The sequence below is a fragment of the Lutra lutra genome, chromosome 5 (genome assembly GCF_902655055.1).
Source record: "Lutra lutra chromosome 5, mLutLut1.2, whole genome shotgun sequence".
Taxonomy (NCBI): Eukaryota; Metazoa; Chordata; class Mammalia; order Carnivora; family Mustelidae; genus Lutra; species Lutra lutra.
In genome coordinates this window covers 25752874-25775542 of record NC_062282.1, presented here as the reverse complement: position 1 = coordinate 25775542, position 22669 = coordinate 25752874, and the positions used below count along the sequence as shown (strand labels likewise).

The 22669-nt window shown below is 44.2% G+C and overlaps 1 protein-coding gene across 1 annotated transcript in view; it reads right to left on the bottom strand.

Annotated features, from left to right (window-relative positions):
* Positions 1-22669, bottom strand: part of LOC125101068 (PDZ domain-containing protein 2-like) — a 279856-nt gene that overhangs the window by 11351 nt on the left and 245836 nt on the right. The window contains exon 3 of the mRNA XM_047731696.1: positions 7291-7792. Within this exon, the coding sequence (XP_047587652.1) occupies positions 7291-7792 (502 nt within the window). The remainder of the gene's footprint in view (positions 1-7290; positions 7793-22669) is intronic.

Below are 22669 nucleotides of genomic sequence, written 5' to 3'. Positions count from 1 at the left end.
CATGAACTTGTCAACAATCCCTATATCATCCAGTCACTTCACTTTGGACTCCATGGTTTTTGGTTTGTTGCCTCTGACCTCTGGAACACCTTTTTCTCTTCTCCATTCAGAAATAACGTCCCTGGGCTTCAAAGCCTCTCACTCCACTATTTCCACTAATAGCTCCACTATTTCCAAAAAGCCATCCTTGAGAGTCAGTGCTACTGATGAGATGGCAAATTTCAACACTTCTAGTATATGAGGCGCTGTGGCCGAGTAGACAGCCCAAAGGGAACAAATTCAGGGATGTGCTGACTAGCTGTTGTCCTGGCTTACTGGGTGTCCCACTTTAGCACAGGGGTAGACCTATGGCTGCCTCCCTAGGCCTAACAAAGTAGCTGAGAAACTAGGGCATAAAGGTGGCTTGAGATGTTCTTTCCATGGAAGATATGCCATGGCTACTAGGGTCTTGAAGATATGGGACAGTGTTCCTTCCTTGCCCAGTACAGAAAAGCTGTGAAATCCTTTCCCCAAAGCAACAGGGAACATTACTAGAGTCCAGAAATGAGCAAATCCATTGGGTTTTTGCCCAAATTAGTAAAAAACTATCCATCCCATTACAAGCTGCACCATCATCTCCCCCATCTTACCATCTTTTTGTTAAACAGAATATGTTATGTATGGTTCACAGAGAGTATGACAATACTTGATACACAATCCTTTCTCATTTTTAAATGCTTTTAGAAATAGAACTTGTGGTAAGAAACATGCAAAACTATGATCATGGAGGAAGAGTAATGACTTAATGTATCCTCGTTATGAAAGAACTAAAGACAGTTTTCATTAGGAGCACTCACATGCCCTCTTCATACCCATACACACACAAATGGCTGAATGTAAAATAAAACACATATCTTAAAAAAAATGGCTTCAGAGGGCAAGGATGACCAATCTGTAATACAGCCCCCAAGTACGCTAGTCAAGAAGCAGATCTTCGTTTTCACTTTTATCCAGTAGCATGAGTTTTTCCCTCCATAACTGAAAGTAGTAACTCTAAGCGGGGAGTTCAAAGAAGTCCATGCAAGTTTCCCTGCTCTGGAATTTCTTGATCATCTAATGAGGAGTTCAGAGGTACACAAAGGAAGGCACAAACAGGAAGAAAGAGGCAGATGTTAACAGTCTCAATTGTCCAACTGTCAGCATTAAATCTAGCTGCCCACGGCTAAAAGCAGTGTTCAGTTACAAATAATATCGGCGTCTGAAGTTTATGAGGCTAAACCTGGCACTGGCAGAAAATCAACAGGCCAACTTAAATATGATAATATGAAGTATATTTCCAACTGCCCCCTTACAATTCCACTTCGGTATCTAATAACACACTTCAGAATGGTCAAAACAGGACTGCCCCCCTCTCACTCCTGGCTTTCCCACCTCCAAGGGAAAGGTACCATCATCTGCTTAAGCTAAAGAGGATATGCAAACTAAAAGCCCACAAGCTATCCTTGATTCCTCCTTCGATTTCCTATATGCAAATCATAAGCAAGATCTGTGGGTTCTACTTGCGAAACACACCCACATCCATCTACTTTCTGCTCTCTGGCCACCACCGCTGCCAAGATCATCAATATCTCTAGCTTGGGTTGGTACAGTAGCCTCCAATCTGATCTCCCTTTTTATTTTTTGCTCGCCTACAATCTCTATTATACATCTAGGGTGAATTTTTTTTTTTAAAGATTTATTTATTTTAGAGCGAGAGAGAAAACATAAGCGGGGGCAGAGGAAGAGAGAGAGAATCTCAAGCAGTCTCCCCATTGAGCATGGAGCCTGATGTGGGGCTCGATCCCAGGACCCAGATATCATGACCTGAGCTGAAATCAAGAGTTTGCTGCTTAACTGATTAAGCCACTCAGGCACCCCTCTAGGGTGAACTTTTAAAATACATACATCATGATGCACTCAGCTTAAACCTTCCAACCGCTCCTACTAGACTCAGACTGGGGTCTGAATCTTTGAGATGGCGCACCCAAACCTCTCCATCTAGTCCCGCCCATGCTCCCAAACCACCTCCTCCTGCTCTCTCCATCACACACTGTGCTTCGGTCTCTCTGCCCCTGGGGACACTCCATCACTCCTGCCTAGGACAGCTACAGGGGCTGGCTCCTCCCTGGAAATATTCTGCCCCCAGATTTTGCAAGGCTTCCTTTTCCTGACACTCAGGCTTCAGCTCAATCATTGCCTCTTTAAGGAGGTCTTCGCTGGTACCTATTTCTGCTAACTCCCCACCAGGATGCAGCCCAGGCACCTTTCACTTTACTGCTTATTTGATTTATAGTACCTGTTTCACCACATAATGTTTAGGTTCAGCTATTTGCTTGTTAATTGCTTGTGGCCCCTTCTCTGTGATAAATGCACCGGGATAGAACCTTGTCTCTCATTTATCAACGGGTTCTCCAGCAACTAGAACAGTGCCTAGCATATAACAATATTGCATAAATTCCACGGAATTAACAAATACAGGATGTTTATATACTAATCTTATGGTTTTTCAGAAGTTATTGAGAGTGACATTAAGAGGCTTGCCCAGATGGGAAACCTGCATGTTTGCCAATGTTTAGCGTGTGAACACCCAATCCAGTTGTAGAGACGACTGAGTTCTGAAACAGATCCTGTCTAGACAGATGGCTCAAGCCTTTGCTTCCTTTTACACTGGCTTAAAGGGCAATGAGACTGTCAGCCTGTTGAGAATAAGCCAAACCACGCAAAACTGGTTGCCATGGACTTTTGTATTAATGCTGTCAAAGTGCTACCCTTTCCTATAAAACACCAATTACTGTGTGATGCTCACACAGGCATCTCTTCAGAGAGGCAAAAAAAGAGAAGGGATTTATTTACAAAACAGAGGTGGTACATTAAAGGGAGCTGTCTCAGCAGCATTTAAATGACCTCATCTTCTGCTGGAACCAAAAATAATATTTCACAATCGCATCTTTTCTCCAAATGTGAGAAGAAACATCATCCAACCAGAATTTTACAGCAAATACAGCAAATCGTCTGGCGCTAGTTGCAGACATAGATTCTGAGGCTGTTTGTCTGTCCCTTCTTATTTACAACGATCAGTCAGAAATGAAAAGATATGTGACCCATGTCAGAGCTGTGGTTCTGGAGTCATCAGACCAAAATGTTCAGTTTATGGGTGAGGAGATGGAAGCTCAGAGGAAGAACGGGGCAGCCTGATGGCCACAGAGTGGGGGAGGAAGAACTAGGGGTAGAACCTGGTGTCCCGTCTCTCAGGCCCGGAGCTTCCAGATGCCTTCATTACTAAACATCTGCAGAGCACCTACAGGTGCAAGGCAATGAGCCAGGACACAAAGACAAAAAGGTCCTTGCCCTCCAAGTCTACTGGTGACACGACAGGCCACACGGTAATTGGAGTATGTGGGATTCATGCATTGATGAAGACCGAGAAGGGGCCCCGCAGGAGCCCAAAGAGGAGATATCTAGAGATGGGACAGATGGCAGAAGGGTCACGGAAGCCTCCTAGAGGAGTGTGTCATGGTGTTTTGTCCCCCAGAAATGGAAGAAGCTAAGCTGCACGGGGGAGGGGAGGAGAAACCGGATAGCAAGAGCAGCAAAGGTTCAGAGGAGACAGTGAGCACAGTCTTTTGGAAAAAATTGTGGCTAATTCAGCCCAAACAGGGCAGGAACAAAGCAGTGAGAGACGAAGGCAAAAGGTTAGCCAGGGATCAGACAGTGAAAGACCTCCTGAGCCTCACCGAGCTACGGAGTTCAGGTATTACTCTGAAGGTAAAGTGGACCCACCCAGAGGGCTTACGCTGTGGAGTGTGTGAGCGCGCACGTGTGTGCCTGATGCACTCTTTAGAAAGGTCTCTCTGGTTGCCGTGGGGACAGCGGATGACGGGATGACACTGGACAGTGGGATGGGCAGCAGAATACTATGACCACCCACGTGGGAAATGAAAGCAGCTTGGCCCAGACAGAGAGCTGCAGGAGTGGGAGAGAGGAGTGAGGTGTGTGGGGAGACCCCAAGGGGAGCCGGGGCGGACAGGACTTGGTGATCAGCCGGACAGGGGGAAAGAAAGAGGGCAGCATTCCAGTTGACTGCAGGATACCAACTGTTCCAATTTGCTGGGATGAAGGCATTTCCCGGGATGTGGGCTTGTCTGCACAAAACCAGGGAAAGTTCTAGACAAACCAGGTGAGAGACTGCTAGTTGGAATCTCAGGTTTCTGGCTTAGGCAACTTTACAGGTGGCGGGACCTGGAATACCAGTGCCGGCTTGGCGGTGCGGGAAACTCATGCATCGAGTTTTAGGCATGATGTGAGATATGCAAGATGGAGATGTACTATAGGCTGGTGGTGGAAAGCTCGGGGTGGAGGGCGCAGGAGAGAGGTAAAGGAGCAGACACGGACTGAGGAGAGACATTACCACATAGAAGGATAGAAGTTTATCCAGTGACCATGGAGGGGCTTACTAGACTAGGACCATCCTCGTACTGTTTCTGCTTGACGCAAACATCAGGGAGGACTCAGGAGATGTCCTGGGTGTGACTTGCCTTCTGAGTTTCCTTTTCCTGCAGATTCAGGCCTGGGGCAGCCTTGTTGAGGGTCTAGGGGAGAGGTCTGATACTGTACAGGGTGAATTACAAGCGTTAGGGGGAGACCACAAATGGACCCATAGACACACACACCAGCTATGAATAAATCTGCCTGGCTGGCAAACAGTAGGATTCTTTTTTTCACTGTGATGTGACTAAGTTGTATGTATTTTTGACTATGCCGCATTAGAAAAACACACATCTGTAGTAAACAGGCTTGCAAGAACTTTCCCCTTGGATGAGCAATGGTCTTCCCTAGACAGGGAGTAAGGAACTCTGACCTCAGTTCTAAAATTTCTTATCTATGTCCTAAGAGATTATGTTTTAGACAATAGTCCCACTTTTATAGTTTAAAAGATTAATCTGGTTGCATATGTATTATTATGTGTTAATATTTTATAGAAACATATGGCTTTTTAAAAAGAAGATATTTATTAGAGGAAACGTGTCCTATAATTCTGTTAAAGGGAAAGAGGATATGAAAACAAAGACTGAAGATTTATTTTCATGTTACAAATAACAGTCTATGAAAAAGAAGCATCTGACAAACAAAAATGGGCTGAATGATTATAAGCCTTTTCTGTAATTTATTAAGTCTTTGTAGATATATTAAATCATTAATAAAGCAGAAACAGAACAATGCTGACATGTTTAATCTCCCATTATTCAAATGGAATGGAATTTTTTACCCCAAGGGCTTAAGAGGTAAATACCTAATTTTTGTTTTCCTGGAAATTCCATTTTAGTATGACCTTGGGCTCATCCCAGAGTAAAAATAAAAATCTCCTCAGCCCAAGAACCTACAGGACCTTCTGTGACGGTCTACTGGTTCCAATCTGGGTGCTACCTGGATGTGGGGGAAGCTGTGAAGACCTACATCTTGCCAACTCAATCATTCCGGGGTACGTGCATCAAACGATGATGCTTCTGGGGTTGAAAAGGGTGCTAAAATATATTCATGCCTGAAAGGATGTGTGGCCCATGCTGACTTTCTAAGATGGAAAGTATAACCCAGGGTCAATACTCAGCCTACAGATTACAGATAGTTATGAAGAATGCAAATTCCAGAGGACAGGTCTCTTCTTTCTGTTGGCACGTGGCTTTAGAAAAATGTCTCAAAGGCAAAAGACCTAGTTTTTTTTTTTTTTTTTTTTAAATCACCATTTCATTTATATCTTCTTGGACATTTGACCTTGAGTACAAAAACCAGGCAAAGAAACTCTGATACGTGTAGCCTTCAGATAGTCTAATCCAGAAATTCAATTTTATGTTACAGCTTTTAGTTAAGATGAGCAGAGAATAGTAGCTTCTTAAACGCTTTTTTTTCCTTTTAAAGTCATTTCCAAATTATTTCCAAATGAAATCCTGTTCTTTGGACTATATATGAGATTCAATCTCTTCTGGAACTTAAACCTTCAAAATGATTAAGAGAACCAACACTCCCTAACTTACTCACTGTAGGCTTTCTGTGTATTCATAATTTAATCATTTGGAGAAAAAGTCATATCCAAGTAGAGTATTACCAATAAGAAACACATTATAATCTTATTGCCCTTAATTCTTTTTTGAGAGGGACCATAAAGTTTGTAGAGAATCATTGATAGAGACATTACTTTTTTCTTCTCCTTCATTTACACCTTCCATCTACAAATCATGCCTCCTCTGGGTAAGGCTTTATGAAGATCACTGAGAACCTCCGATGAAGGAACACGGTCCCCCGAGAGAGGGGTTATTTTAATTCCTCTCCTCTCATTAAGCAGATCAGCTGTGATTACAGAGATATGTGTGAAACAGCCTCACTAGAAATTCTATTCACTGCCAGGGCACCATTTCAGCAGTATGCAAAGCTGAACTTGATACTTCTTCTGTGCCCATTTTCTATCTTTCCAACTTTCTCTTTCATCCCAAAAGGGTGTCTCATGGAGGGACTCAGAGAGGAAACCAATCAGAAACCACGTAGCAAGTAACTGCTTCATTAGGAACCCACAAGAATATGTGCCAAGAGGAATCTTGGAAGGAACATGCTTACCCTAGAGCTATTTCACTTCAAGAGAGAATGCTGGCTATAACGAAGGAGGTGGTTTGGGGCTAGAAGTGTAACCAGCACCATTCAGAGTATACCACATCTGCTTTGCCTTTAGGGAAGACTAACCCTGACCATCACAGCTGGATATCATAGTATCAGAGACTTCTGTGAAATTTCCAAACTTCGCTGGAATTCAGCAATTTAATAACATGAACCCATAAATATGTCACTGGTTTTGAAGTGTTAAAAAGAAAAGCAGATGCTTCTCTGCATGGTGAACATCCTTCCTGTGTAGTGCTGAGGCTCGAAGGTTCATGCTATCAGCTGCCACCAGGAATCCTTGGCCTTGCCGTGGCAATTCCACTGGGGACGGTAGTGATAAATAATGATGCAGTTCAAGTACTTTATCTGGGGCTCATATGACTCAAATTATACCACAGAAGGCTTGAATTTTCCACTTAGCATCACTCAACTAGCTCTTTATTTAAGTAGGACAAAATGACTTGAATTTTTTTTTTTTTGTTATTGTTCTGTCCTCCGACAATTTATCATAATAAATGTGTTGGCTTCTAAATACAAGGCCATCTTAGATATATTTTCTAAGCCTTAAAAGCAACTTCAACAGTATTTCTTTTAAAATTCAGGCTCTATAATCAAAGCAAAGCTTACCCGTGCCAGGCAGTCACTCGATTGGAAGTCTGTCTTCCCAGATTTTGAGAAGCGGCGTTTGTCATTGCTTGTGACTAGAGAAGCATCTGTCTTTGGAATGCTATGCTCCGTCCCTCTATCTACTTCTGAACTGTCTAGATGGGATCCGGCCAGCTCCTTGAGAGATTCTGGGCCATTTTCTAGCTCAAAAGCATGACCATTTCCCAGTTCAGGGTCTGGGCCATTGTCCGACTCAGAGATGGGGTCATTGTCCAACTCACAGCCAGGACTGCTCTTGGGTTCTTCAGTGGCCTTCTGGGGAGAAGGCCTGGAAATGACTCCAAACTTTCTTGCTCGTTTTCCCTTTTTCACAGCTTGGTCACCCAGCTCCAAGGTCGGTGTCTCTCCTGGTTCAGAGCTGTTGCTACTGCTGCCATTGTAAGGAGAGTGGACTTTGTGCTTGAACCGGCGCAGCATGATCAGGTAGATGAAGCCGCCATTCCAGCACTGTTCAGCCAGGTAACTGCAACAAACACAGACGTGCCGGTTAACACCCCCAGAACAGCGTTCTTGACTAGCGCATTGGGCTGATGCACTCAGCAGCCCACACGGGACCCGTGTGATTTACCCACCTGCCCAGGTAACCGAGGTACTGAGCTTCCTACAGAGGCTCAATATGCCATTGTTTTAATCTACATAATTGCTGATGTGAAAAAGAACCCCAGAACAAACCAAAACCCCCATGAACTAGACATTACTAAAGAAAACACCCTACAGTAGGTAGTCAGAAATGGACTTTTCTAGTCACAGAGCCAATCTTAACATGGGATTAAAAAAAGCAGTAATTCTCCATTTCCTCAACGATGCCTTGTATTAGAATTATGCAAGCCTCGCATTCACATAGTTTATTAAAAATTTTTTTTAAGATTTTATTTATTTATTTGACAGACAGAGATCACAAGTAGGCAGAGAGGCAGGCAGAGAGAGAGGAGGAAGCAGGCTCCCCACCGAGCAGAGAGCCCCACATGGGGCTCGATCCCAGGACCCTGAGATCATGACCTGAGCCGAAGGCAGAGGCTTTAACCCGCTGAGCCACCCAGGCGCCCCTATAAACATTTTTTTTAAGTGAACCTGCCCCATGTGGGGCTTGAACTCACAACACCGATATCAAGAGTCGCAGGCCCTATGGACTGAGCCAGCCGGGTACTCCTCCCTTCATATGCTTTTGCCACAATTACTCTGCAAGTCCCCGGGGAAAGAACAGCTGAAACAGACTGAGGAGAAATGTGAGGTTCTGCTCTTAGGATCAAAGTATCAGCTGCAGAAGAAGGACCTCTGCCTCACAGCACTGAAGTGAGAAGAGAGCAGAGGGGGAGGGTGCTGGCTGGGATCAAGATGCAACCGATAAGTGGTCAACGGTCCGCTACATTGAACGCGTGTCAAGTTCACTTCCTGATAATGGTTCTAGTTCGGGTGGTTCCTGGTGCACAAGGAGTGTCATTTTCAGTCGGGGTATCGCATTAAGAGGAACCCCAACATAATGAGAAACATGCAGACATGGGGTGACTGGGACCAAGAAGCCTGTTGGAAACTGTGTCAACCAGGAAAAGTGAGAGGGGAGAGGGATGCTTAGCTCAAAGCAGACAAGCCCGGCTTGGGTTGCGTTTCATGCACTTGAGGAGCAGCAAACGCTCAGAAGCAGGAAATTGCATAAATGAGATGAAGCGAGTGAAGCCTGACACACAAGAATGGCTCCAGATCTCAAGGACTAACCATAGACAGAACACCCAACGAGATAAGTAATTGGTGGTGTTCAGGACCATTAAAGCTTCAGCAGAAAAACCCACACTTGATCCAAGTCAGGAAACCAGGCTAGGCTAGACCCTCCCCTCATGCCACCCAAGCTAAGGACACGCAAACCCCAGATGAACCCAGGGAAATGTCTTCACCGTGGAACGCTGCCACATTCTACACATCACTGGATCACAAGCAAAGAATGTCAACAACCAAACCCTTAACGAGTTGGACCTGCTTCCAGTCTTCATGTGCCCACAAAGAGAAAGCCAATGTCCTCAATAAGTGAAAAGCGGAGAACTTTTTCAAGTATGCCAAGCTAGCTGCTCTCTCCCCAGGCCTGCAGCTCAGACCTGAAAGCTGGGGCAGTCCGTATGCAAGAAGGAGCCAGGTTATAAGGAGAGGTGACCAGCTGTGTTCGAAATGTACTAAATTCTGGGCCAAAGCCATGTTATCACCCACACCTAATGGTCAGGTTAATGCAATGACAGTGCCAGTCTCACTGAAGAAGAATTTTTACCATGAAGTAGAGTGAACAGAGAGAGGGGTCCTCAAACCACCTCCAGAATCAATAAAAACTTTCTTTGATCCTGGTTTATAAACCATGGTAATGAACTTACACGTGAAAGCCAGGTAGATAAAGGGTACCACACAGATCTCAGGCTGTTCTGTGTAATACAGTGAGATGAACAGGTAAAAGCAGTCCACTGGAGTCTAGTAAATGAAAATTAAACTTGGTTCTCAGCACAATTTTTCTACAGCGTTTAGATTTCGTTTTGTTGAGTTGTGTATTTTTTTTCCACCCTGGAAAAATTTCCGTAAAGGTATAAAATCTTCTAAGAGTAGTTATTAGTTAGGTTGTAAGGGTTTCTTTGAGCAAATCACTACTCTTAATGCAACACATATGCCAGAGGTTATGAAAAACAGTGTTGGGGTAATAAAAATAGGACCAGGGAGAGAGTCAGACACCCAAGTTCTCATTCTGGCTTTGGCCTAGCCATGTAAAACTATGGGGATTATACCAAATTTCCATCAACCTACTACTAGATAAACAAAATGTAGTATATCCCTGTAACGGAATATTATTTAGCAATTAAAAAATGAAGTATACACTATAACTTAAGTGATGCTAGGTTTAAAGATGCCAGACCACAAAAGGCCATATGTCATTCCATTTATAGGACATGTCCAGAATAGGCAAACCCAGAGAGACAGGAAGTAGATCAGTGGTTGCGAGGAGCTAGGGGGAAGGGAGAACTGGGACTGCTAACAGGTACAGGCTTTTTTTAGGGGTGATGGAAGTGTTCTGGAATTAGATAGTGATGATGGTCACACAGCACTGTGAATATACTCACTGAATTGTACACCTTAAAATAGTGAATTTTATGTGATGTGAATCATGTCTCAATTAAAAAACAATAGCAGATATAATAATTCTGGCCAAGTTTTGAGTTACTTCTTTGAGTTGGCGCTCCTTAAGAACATTCTTTACAGAAGAAGATACTGAGGCTCAGAAATATTTAATTATGTTCCCAGGTTCACATAACTGCCAAGTGGTCAACCCAGGCCCTCCTGCTTTCCAAACCCCATGTGTACTATGCAGTCACGCTTGTGTCCTCATCTGTAAGACGAGGGTGTTAAAATGGGTCATCTTCAAGTTGCTTTTACAGTTTAATAACTGTGAAATGCTAGTTTCTTGGGAAGACTTCTGGGGATTAAAGTAGCAGGCCATTCTGAAGGTACTGACCCAGTGCCAAGGACAAAACAGAACCCTGGAAAAACAGAAACATTCCTTGTACGTCCAAGTTGTCCTAGGTCTCCTGGACACTTACCATCAATCTGAAAAAAATCCCACCTGGAGGGGCAACTCCTTTACAATTGCTTAAGGGATTCGATCTTTTGCATTAGAACTCTGAGCCGTTGGGTGGGTTCTGAGCAGAGACCTTCTTTTTCAGGGCTGAAAGGGCAGGCCCATTCACTCAAAGTATAGGGTCTTAGGTATTTCTACTCTTATGGAAGCTTCAAGAGCCTTGTGACCGAGATTATTTTATTCTTTCTGCAGGGCCCATGCTCAACAAAATTACAAAGCAAGAAGAGTTTATCTTTAGTTTGGCACCATCTCCCCATCGTCTCCAGACTTCCTAGCAATAAATAAGGCTCTGACACCTTCAGGGAACTCTATGACAGGGAACTCTGGAGACAGGGAAGTCTATTTTATTCCTTCCTGGACACTGAGACTTCTAAGGTCATCCCAAAGACAAAGTGTAATGAATGAACTATGGATATCACAGCAAATTGGTGAGAAGACTTTTAGGCAGGGGTAGTTTTCTTGCAATTCTTCCAATCAACTTATATGTAATGCTTCCCTCTCCATCTGTACCGAAATGACTTACCTAACTTTTCTAGCACTTTCCTAGCTAATTCATGCTTCCAAATCTCTGTTTCTATTCAAAAGAATTCCTACCCACCATTAGAATCTTTAAACTTCCAAGTAAGTCTTTGAGAAAGAAGAAATGGAATACAATCCTGGTCCAGAAAATTAGGTCTTCTCTTCAACAACAACAGGTAAAATTAACCTTTTGGAGGCTTCTCTACCATGTAATTATTATTATTTTTTTGTTTTTTCCCAAAATGTAAAACTGTCTACTGGCATGTAAAGTTATTAATTCAACTCAATTAAAATTTATTTGATTTTGACCCTCCCAGGATGGTCTTAAGATGAGGAAAGATGAGCATATCCAGAAATGGAGTTCCAAATTCCAGCCTAGAGCCCTCCCTTTGAAATGTGTTGAGGTTCCTCACTTCACTTGGTCTTTGCAAGCATGTTTGGTGACTAAATCCCCTTCTACTTCCCTTTCCCCTCAAACTGTGCTTTAACAAAACAAAACAAAACAAACAAACAAGCACAACAACTTTTGAGCACCTCCTGTTTCTTGATGATCTATCATAATTCTGGAGTCTGGGCTCTCTAGGTATGGGAAGCCTAGGAAGGGTCACAGGGGAGGTTGGGTGCTAGGAAAAGCTAGAAGGATGAAGCTGCCTGGAGTCTGAAGAACCAGGACAGGCAAAAAGGAGATAAGAGAGAGGAAAAGACAGACAGGTGTTGGAAGGCCAATGACACACATTATATACCCATGCCCCAATTCTACCAAAAAAAGGCTTAGGGCAGCTGAGCAATTTTGGTATTCTAGACTGTCTTGCTAATGTCCTCTGAAGAACCGATCTCCAAATGCCTTTGAAAATCCTCTTGGGCATTTGGCCATCAACTACTGATGCCTGGTACATATGTGAACCCACAGAGGGGTGCTGCCAGGCAGAACCACTGGTATATATGTGTGTGTAATTCAGAGTAAGTTGGATTGCCACCCCTGGGCATTGGCCTGTACTACAATGCCATGAAAACATGGTGTAACTCAGACAACATAAAAGAATTCTAGAACTCAGACTTTTCTGCAAAGCAGACATTCTTACTTCATCTGAGTAAGTCCGGTCCCCAGTATAGGCAACAGGAGAGCAAACACCGGTTGCAAGACATTTCTAGAGGAGTTCCTAGGATGGGTTATGAGTTTTGCAGAATGGGACTAACTGCTGATAGCCACTCTAACGCACAGGATGAATGTTGTTCTTGCCCATGACTGCCCCTCACAGAGAGCAAGGGGAGGCTAAAAAGCTGTTTGTGGTCCTTTGAAAACCAGCTAAGCCTAATTAACCCAGAGGGCTGTCTGAGGTTATAAATTTGTAGGTTCCCAGAGGAGAACGGGTTGAGAGGAAGTGTTAAATATATACAGATTAATTTCCCAATGAAGTCTTGGCTGGGAAACAGAGGGAGGCAAGCTCGGACAGCTCCGTAAGAGGGGGTGGGAGGATGAGAAACATTTCCTGGAGAATCAGATTCCCCAAGATCAGTCTGTCTCAGATGCTACCTCCCAGCTACTTGGAATTTTGGGCTTACTTCTCCCCGATTCCACAACCCACCCTGGAATGAGCCAAACTTTCTTCTGGGGACTCTAGGCAGAACTTTTGGGCTGTATATAGTGCTGAGAAGAGTGACTGCTATCCCTGTGTGTTCACATGGCCACTTTCTAATCAGCCCTGATTATGTGGAGGAAGATGGGGCTCAGGCACCAGTAAGGCACTGAAAATAGACCAGAGTCTAGGCTTAGAGCATAAGGGACTGAACACCATATTCCAACTGCTGTAGGAGAGAGGTGATTCTCTCTCATACAGTTCTCATACAGTTCATTCCCAGTTCTGCTCATTCTCACCTCCTCATCCAGCATAAACAGCTGGGGTCAGGAACTCTTTCCTCTTCTCCCTCATCTGGGGCCAAGAACAGAGAGTATGAACACATGAATCTGTCCTCTTTTTATGAAATCTGTATTTAATTATTTTTTTTTAACCATACAACTTGGATTGGGAGACACAGGTGGGTAGTGAAAAATACATATACTCTTAGGTATATAGGTATCTAATAGGTACATAAATAAGTATTTATTCAAGAATTTTTTTGGACCTATGACACAGTATTAGACATTTGAACTCAACCCAAATTATCAGCTGCCCAAACTTGCTACCACCACCATAGAGCTTAGTGGTCAAATTTAAATCACACCCATCTATCCACTGGTACAGAGATCCATGTTGCCCTGAAAGGAACTGGGGCACAGATGCTGAGAATCTGGCTACTGCTATTTCTATGAATAATAAACGATCTTTCATCTTTGATCCCAGAATCTCATGCTTTCTGCCCGCATTCATGAAACTGTGGCAGAACAACTTGGGTTAGCTTACCAGTAAAGTAAAATCATGGTTCTTGCTTTGCAGCAGGATAATCCACACAGTAACTCAGCTTATAACTGGTCCTGCTCCCCAACTTTGAATGTATAGAAGGAGCTTAATGATATATCTTTTCTTGACGCCAGCGAGTAAGAAATAAAAATAACTATGCATCTTAAACCAATACTGCGTCTTTCTTGAAGGCATATCAGACCCAGGTGAAAGAGGAGTAAGAAAAAGGGTAGGTGTTCTACCCTCTGATTCTACAAATACTGATTAAATTCAGTGCATCACCTCAAAGGCAGAAGCCACATTTGTGTCCAGTAGTGTTAAGTGGACTCCCTTCTGCCCTTTCCCTACTTGAATTCCATTTCCTGCAACCCTTTGCTGCAATATCCACTTCCGTGTGGAAGCAGAGCTGGTTCTCTTTCTCTTTCCTGCTAAGAGCTTCTGGATGTAAAGGGATTGGGGTGGCAGAGACATGGCAGAAAAACACTGGATAAAAAGCAGCTAAATCATGGAAAAAGTTGTTCTGATTTCCCAGCAATAAGGTATCAGTGATTTTTGTATTCATCTTAGAAACTCACATCTCAAACTAATGAGCATGATTGAAATAGCTCCTATGTCAGGATGCACTACACATTTTCAAATCCAGTGTAGCTTTACAGCAAGGAAGCAGAGCTGTGGTCCTTTCCAACATATAGCAATAGGTTTACAAGAAGTTCCAGTTTTCCTCAAAAGTTTTCATGTAACTTATGTCTGCACAAGGCAATGTGTTTTTTTAAAAGCCACCATCTACTTTGTTGAAAACAGAAACTCAGAAGCTAAATTAAGTAGAAATGCGTGATCTGTGATGAGAATGGACCTAATAAAACATACTACAGAGATACTGGCCCTTAAAAGAGAACTTCCAGGCTTCTCTTTGCAACTGATTGCATTTCTTTATTAAATTACTGTGAATGAATCAGGGTTTCTTATAACTATATGAGATCAGCTTGCAGCCTATACAGAATCAAATCAAAACTCTAGCCACATAGCTCGGCTAAGTCATCCTGATGACGGTCCCATTCAGCCCCCCCCCCCCGGGGGGGCTGGGGGGGCAGAAGGAATGCTGGGAAAGTCAGACTTTGCTGTGCATGAATGAGTCAGTCTCACCTCATGAGCGGAGTGATGAGCTCAGAAAATGTGCATGGGAGCTCATCACTTTTCTCTTTTATGATATGAAGCTTCTGTTTTTGTTTGTAAAATCACTGCTTGCTCATTACAAATTCATTCATCCATTCAACAAATAGTTGCTGAATACCTATCACACGCCAAATGTTGGGAGGCACACGGGGGTAAGGCAGTGACAAAATGATGCCTGTCTTTGTGGCGCTTACTATCTGGTAGGGGAGACAGGCGATAAACAATGGATCTGTTAAAGCATCCTATATCATATGTGAGAAGGTGAGACATGTTCTGGAAAACAGAAAACACAGGATAAAGAGGATGAAGCATGCCAGGAGCTGGAAGAGCCAGGTGGAAATTTTAAGGGCTGCACCTGAGGTGGCCCCACTGGGAAGAACACACCGAGCAAAGACTTGAAAAAGATGAAAGTGTTGGCCATGCCACTGCCTGGGGAAGAGTGTTCCAGATAGAGGGAAGAGCCAGGGCAAGAGTGGTACACTGGAAGCTTGCCCGCTGTGTTTGAGGAGTTGGAGTGTTGGAGACAAGGGGCGAGGGAGGAGGAGAGCAAGAGGAGACAAGGTAGCAGGGACTGGTTCCGGGAAGGCTGTATACGCTGCTCTAAAGATTTTCCTGTGAAATGGGGAGCGGTTTAGTTTTAAGCAGTGGAGTTATGTGATATGTGCTATGTTTTAAAACGATCCCCTTTGTTCCTGTGTGGAGAATAGACTGGGACGGAGACAAAGGTAGAAGGAGGGAGACCAGGGGCGCCTGGGTGGCTCAGTGGGTTAAGCCGCTGCCTTCAGCTCGGGTCATGATCTCAGGGTCCTGGGATCAAGTCCCGCATCAGGCTCTCTGCTCGGCAGGGAGCCTGCTTCCCTCTCTCTCTCTCTCTCTCTCTCTCTCTCTCTCTCTCTGCCTGCCTCTCTGTCTACTTGTGATCTCTGTCAAGTAAATAAATAAAATCTTTAAAAAAAAAAAAAAAAGAAGGAGGGAGACCAGACGGAAAACCATCTTCCAAAATTCCAGCAACAGCTCAATGAGAAGCCATGGGGATGGTAAGAAATGTTGAAGACCGAGTCAACAGCCTGTGCTTTTGGAACTGACAGATGGTGTGAGAGAAAGCGAGAGGTCATGTATGGTGTCTAAGTGTTTGGCGTTAGCAACGAGAAGGGTGGCGCTGCCATCACCTGAGCTGCTAGAGCCGCCTGTGGGGCTGGGGGCTCTCTGACCGATGCTGAATGCAGGGAGCCATTCTGGAGTTCGGTTCTGGACATGCCGAGCTTGAGATGATATCTAAATCTGGATTTTGGAACAGAGGACTAGTCTGGAGAGAGAAATTTGGGAGATGCAAGGCTATGAATAGTATTTTAAGATCCCAGAAGATAAATTCCTTCGGGGAGATTTTCTGGGTCTGAGGTTCTTCTTGCTGGACAAAAGCATATCCAAGGGTTTCCTACGTAATTCTAATCTGTCCTCTTGAAAGGGGTAACAATTTAGAATCCCAGCAGTAGGGCCTTAGAGAACTGTTTGTTCCTGAATACTGTCACTTTTTAATCTTGGCCAGCTTAAAAGTCAAAACCTACCTCATGTCATAATTAGCAAATGATGACTAGTGAGGTCAAAATTCTTATTAGTCACTTGCTTCTTTAAAAATTGCTTACTTACACCCTCTTTAAAAAAAAATCTTCATATTTGTACCCCACTAGCATGGTGGCTGTCACTTAATAAGCGTTATAATAAAAATGACAGGTCAATGAGAATTTCTATTAAAAATTCTTTTAAAAGATGACTTTGAGGCAACTTTGCACACCATATAATTTATCCATTTCAAATGTACAATTCAGTATTTTTAGGACATTTACCAAGTTGTGCAACCATCACCATAAATCAGTTTTAGAATATTTTCATGACCCCATTAAGACCCTTCCCGCCCATTAATGCTCATTCCCCATCCCAGTCACCACTTTCTTTCTATAGGGCTGCGTCTTCTGGCCATTTCATATAGATGGAATCATATAATATGGGGTCTTTTGTGTCTTGCATCTTAAAAACAATTCCTTTTTTATTAGGTTCTTAGTCACCAGTCTTTACCTCCTTATGCATTCTCTGCCATTTACCCCTTACAAAATCTTGATTCATGTAGACATGCCCTTTTGATGGTATCTCTCTCCCTTTCCTTGAGATCATACCCAGTTGTCCTGAGGAGATTGCCCTCATGGACCTGCTAGTACCTCCCCTATCCTGCCCTGTATCTTCTCCCACCATACCCACCACTCCTTCTAGTTTAGACTATGGAAACCCCCGGTAGACTCTCCTATCTTTAAAAACCCTCATGTGACTGCACTTGAGTACCTACCCCTTCCCATTTAGTCTCCTAGACCTTTCCCCACTGTTCCACTGATATCATAAACCAGATCTGCCTCCAAAGGAAATCTTTCTAGGGCACCTGGGTTCCTCAGGCGGTTGAACATCCAACTCTCGATTTCAGTTCAAGTCATGAGGTCAGGGGCATGGGACGGAGCCTCATTTCAGGCTCTGCTTAGTGGGGAATGTGCTTGAGATTCTCCCTCTTCCTCCCCCTCTACCCCTCCCCCTGCCACTCTCTCTAACATAATACATAAATCTTAAAAAAATTTCCCCCCCATTAACAGTAACTAGGCAAAACTCCAAATATCATGCTAATGTAGTAGTATATAATATGTATCATATGTTAATATATTCAAGTTACTACATATTCACATCAATAGCATTTCATTTTTTAATTTTCTCCATGCTATTTTTGTCCAGGCCGGGTTACCAGCACAAGATTATTATGAGACCCAGAGTCTTTTCTGTACTGCCTTTGCCTGGAATGCTGCTAATGAGCCTTCCATAGCTTCCCTATTCCTTGCTCCCTGGCCAGCAAAAGACATTTCATATCACAGAGGTCTTTGCTAGGATGTGCCCCTGGGAGCCGAAGATGGGCCAGGTCTGAGACACACAAAAAGCAGGGAAGCCTTCTGCCTGTCTTGAGTCTTGCCTGACCTCCAACTTCCTAGCCTTGCTCAGTGCATTTCCTAGAGCAATTCCTATGTTTCCCTCTGTGTGGTGTTGCCCTTGGCCTTGCCTGGAAAGAGGCTATGATCAAGGTACAAGGATACTGAAGCCACACCATGTCCTAGAGATTATGTTCAATTTGTTTTTTAGCTTCAAGGCCACCAAGCCCTAAGAAATGTGTCAAAGATGACACAGAGGAGCACCTGGGTGGCTCAGTGGGTTAAGCTGCTGCTTTCGGCTCAGGTCATGATCTCAGGGTCCTGGGATCGAGCTCCACATCGGGCTCTCTGCTCAGCAGGGAGCCTGCTTCCCTTTCTCTCTCTCTGCCTGCCTCTCTGCCTACTTGTGATCTCTGTCTCTCTGTTAAATAAATAAATAAAATCTTAAAAAAAAAAAAAGATGACACGGGGACTCAGTTCCATATTGCCCTTGCTGCCACGTCCGTGTCCCTCCACGGTGAAAGCCACTGGGAGCTGTGAGACTTAATAATACACATTCTCCCTTTCTTTCCCTCTTCCCTAAAACCAGCTGAATCTGCGAGTTCACAACAGCCACTCATCCTCAAACTTCCACACTGCACAATTAGCAAGGCAGCCACCCTTCTCCCCTTCCCTCGAGGTGATGCTAAAAGAAGGGGTCTACACATCTCACAACGCACGTGAAGCTACTCACACACTCACTCAAGCACTGATGAAATGTCTGGACCCTCCAGTTTTCTCCCCTTTCAAAGGGCTCCAGCTCCATCTTGAACCAATTTCCTCGGCTTGCCTCAATCCTTCCAGGGTCTGTTCCACGGGCTTGGCCAGAGCCTGCCCTCACCTCACGCCAAGGCTGGTTTCGCTTATGTCAAAACAGCTTCCATCAAGATAGTGGGCTTCTTTTCCAAGTTTTGTTCACTGTTTTGAAGTCGGCAGAGAAGAGATACTTAAGAAATTGCAAGATGAGTACCTCTATCGGTGTGTTCCAGCGAATGTCACGCACTGTTCTTCTCTTGAATCTCTTCTCTACAGTGTACAGAGACTTTTTTAAAGCCTGATTTTTCTTTTCCTTTTCTTTCTCTTCCAAGGCTCTCTGGCAGGCAGAGCTGGGCTGGACAGGTCTCATCATCTACAGAAGTTCCTTTACACTGGCTTTGTGAGTTTGGCAACATTCTCCGCTAAGCAAAGGGATGCTCCTAAGAAGTTAGATTTGTTGGATATTTTCCCTCTTGTTCATCCATCTGCATGAGCCTCTAGGACTCCTCTTGGTTTGGAGGACTTCGACTGCAAGAAAGCCAGAGCAACAGAACCCTGACCTAGAAAAAGAGAAAAGCCAAGTCCTTACAGATAGGGACAGAACAATTAAAAATCTTGGCTTCCAATCTGTGCATTCTTCATAGTGACCAATGCGAACTGTGGCGTCACGGACTATCTCTGTGGCCTTGCTTCTTAGTTCATATGCAGACAAGGGACTTGCAGAGGCATTTGTACTTATCTACTGAGATTTTAAAGATAACTGCAAGTTAAGCCTTAAAGAAACCTTAAATTATTGGATGTACAAGCATCGACGCGGATACAAAAATGTAAAACTTGCTTCTAATGGTGTGTTTTTCTTTTTTTTAATTATTTTTTTTTAAAGATCTTATTTATTTATTTGACAGAGATCACAAGTACGCAGAAAGGCAGGCAGAGATAGAGGGGGAAGCAGGCTCCCTGTTGAGCAGAGAGCCCGATGTGGGGCTTGATCCCAGGACCCTGGGATCATGACCTGAGCCGAAGGCAGAGGCTTAACCCACTGAGCCACCCAGGCACCCCTAATGGTGTGTTTCTATTAAAAGTTCCCAAAACTAACGTGAGTTACAATAGACAAGGGGGTGAATGCCAATATGAAGTCGTAACTACATGCTGTGTACGGAGTTAATGACACACACACTTTACCTCATTTCAGTAGAAAGCAACCCTGTTAAGGTTGACATTATGAGTCATGTTGTAGAGAGGAGCAAACTGGGGCTTAGAGAGAATAACTTGCCCAAGGTCACAGAGCTGGCAGGCGGTGGAGCTGGGATTCAATTCCCATCTGACTACAAACAATCCCAGCCCGTGACCTTGGGATTCAGTGTGTCGAAGCCCCATCCTAATGCTGGGTATTATGATAAGGTTTAGATGAAGGAAAAGAGCTACAACTTCTAACAGCCAAGAGAAACCTCTCCCGACTTTCATATCACAAGGGATTCCATTTCCGTATGTTAACACCCAAATATGTGCTACACCCATAAGAAAAGGGCCCCAGGGAAAACAAGAGGTATTTCCAGGCAAGCCCAGAAGGCAGGTTAGTATTTGGGAGGGGTAGGGTGATTTCTTGGGGTGTGGGTAGACGTGGCCAGCTCTAATTCCATTTCTCAGGTATGAGCTGAGACAGTCCCCATGATTTCTGGAAAAGTAGAGGCAATATTTGCTTCCATTAGCTAGAATCAGAGGATTAAGGAATCAACTTGGCCTCCAGCTCAGCCAAGGCCAAACAAAATGGCTAAACCAGCTACGCCCTGCACTGCCAGCCTCTCCTTCAGGGGCATTCTGGAGCCCAGTCATCACTCTCCCTCCCTAAGGCTCCTCACTCTATATCAATGCTTGTCAAGCAGCACTATGCACTGGACACCTCTCCTTCCACGAGGAACGGCCCCTCTTGATCGCAGGTGGTCTGGGCACACCTTCAGGCCCTAAGCAAGAGGTGTCTTAACACCATATTCTTTGTTCCTGTGGATTGTTCATGGGAGATAATGTGCCGTCAAGTGGTGATGAGCTGACACGGATTAGAATAAGGAAGAGGCAGGCAAATCTCTGGGCTGAAGTAGGGCTCAGATGTCCCTTCAGTAAGGACTTGTCCAGCCGGTGAAGAGTGTATTAGCTCCGGACCTCCCGCTGCGATCTTCATCAGAGTTCACCTTGGCTTTCAAGTCAAGGTCATGCGGGGGCAATTCCTGGCCAATGGTGAACAAGATGGTATGGGGCCAAGAGCAGGATGCCCCAAGATGGGCAACCTGGGTGTGAAGATTATTTTGAGTTAAAAGACAATTAAAACTCCGTAGATTCAGGAAAAGCTCCTTACCTCCCCCACAACTGCCTAAAAAGAATTTAGATAGATGACCGGCTCCTGGAAGAGAGCTATCAGCATAGGTAACTGCATTATACTACGAACTAGATATGGTGGACAGGGAGGAACCTAGCAAGGCCTGTTTGATCAAAGCCTCTATGTCCCATTGTTTCTGAGTGGCCCAGAAAACATTTGCTTACCAAATATTCACTCTTTTTCATCTTCCTGTGAATTGCATTCCTTACTTTTGAAATCCCAGACCCCTACATCCTTCTGCTTAGTTCAGAATGATATATATACTTCATTGTGCCTGTCTTTGGAATTTACATGTCTGTGTGGATTCCTAGGATGCTATTAAATTTGATTTTTCCCCTGTTATTATGCCTGATGTCATTCTGATTCTTAGTCTGGCTAGAAGGACCTTGAGATAGGATATTCTTGCTTCCTGACAATGCGGAGATGAGGGCTGATCATTTCCACCCAGTGTGGGAATCCCCAGGCATACTTGGCCTAGAACTCCCTGTTGGACAAACGGGCTTTGTCAGGGGGACAGCAGGGTGTGCGGCTCCCATGTCCAGTACTGCTTCCTCCTGTTTCCTTTCACAGGTGTTATCCCCACAGACATTTCGCACTTTTAGCTCTAACTTAGCATCAGCTTCCTGGAGAACTCACTGTGAGTGAAGGCAATATAATGATATTAACAAAATATGTCCCCAAAAGGAGATGATGGAAAATAACAGTAGCCAAAGAAGGTTGTTAGGGATGGGTAGGACTCAGCTAACTGGGTATAGAAGCAGCCAGCAGAGCATTCTTTTTTTTTTTTTTTTAAGATTTTATTTATTTATTTGACAGAGAGAGATCACAAGTAGGCAGAGGCAGGCAGAGAGAGAGGAATGGAAGCAGGCTCCCTGCTGAGCAGAGAGCCCGATGTGGGACTCGATCCCAGGACCCTGAGATCATGACCTGAGCCAAAGGCAGTGGCCTAACCCACTGAGCCACCCAGGCACCCCAGCAGAGCATTCCTGAGAAGATAAGTTAGATGAATGGAATTCACAAAGATTTCCTTTAAACCTGTTGGCCAGTAGCAGGAAAAACCAAACGGCAAAAGGCTCCTTCTGCAAAGGAGCTCTTTTGGATTAGGACTCTCTTTACTCATTACCCAAACAATTTCACCAAAATTCACCCCAGTATCAAGTATCTGAGCAAGATTATGCTTGGTTCAGGTGTCAGCATTTCCACTTGGGCCTGTGGGCAGGACACTTAACCTCTGAGACTAACCCCTCAGACTCATAGACCTATGACGTCATGGGGAGGATTGCAGAGGATAACGGACTAAGCAGGCTGATTTCCCGCTTGGCACACAATAAATGCCAGTGTCAGCTCCTTGCCTTTTCAGAAATTTGCTAGGTAGTCATAGGTCTACCAGTTAGACCTGTCTGTTGCCCCTGTCCATTCTGAAATCCTGGACAGGGCAACTCAGAGAGGAGAGTGATCAAAGCTGATTCTATGGTCTGAGTGCAGCAGAGAGAACCACAGTCAAGTCAGGGAAAAGGAGTCT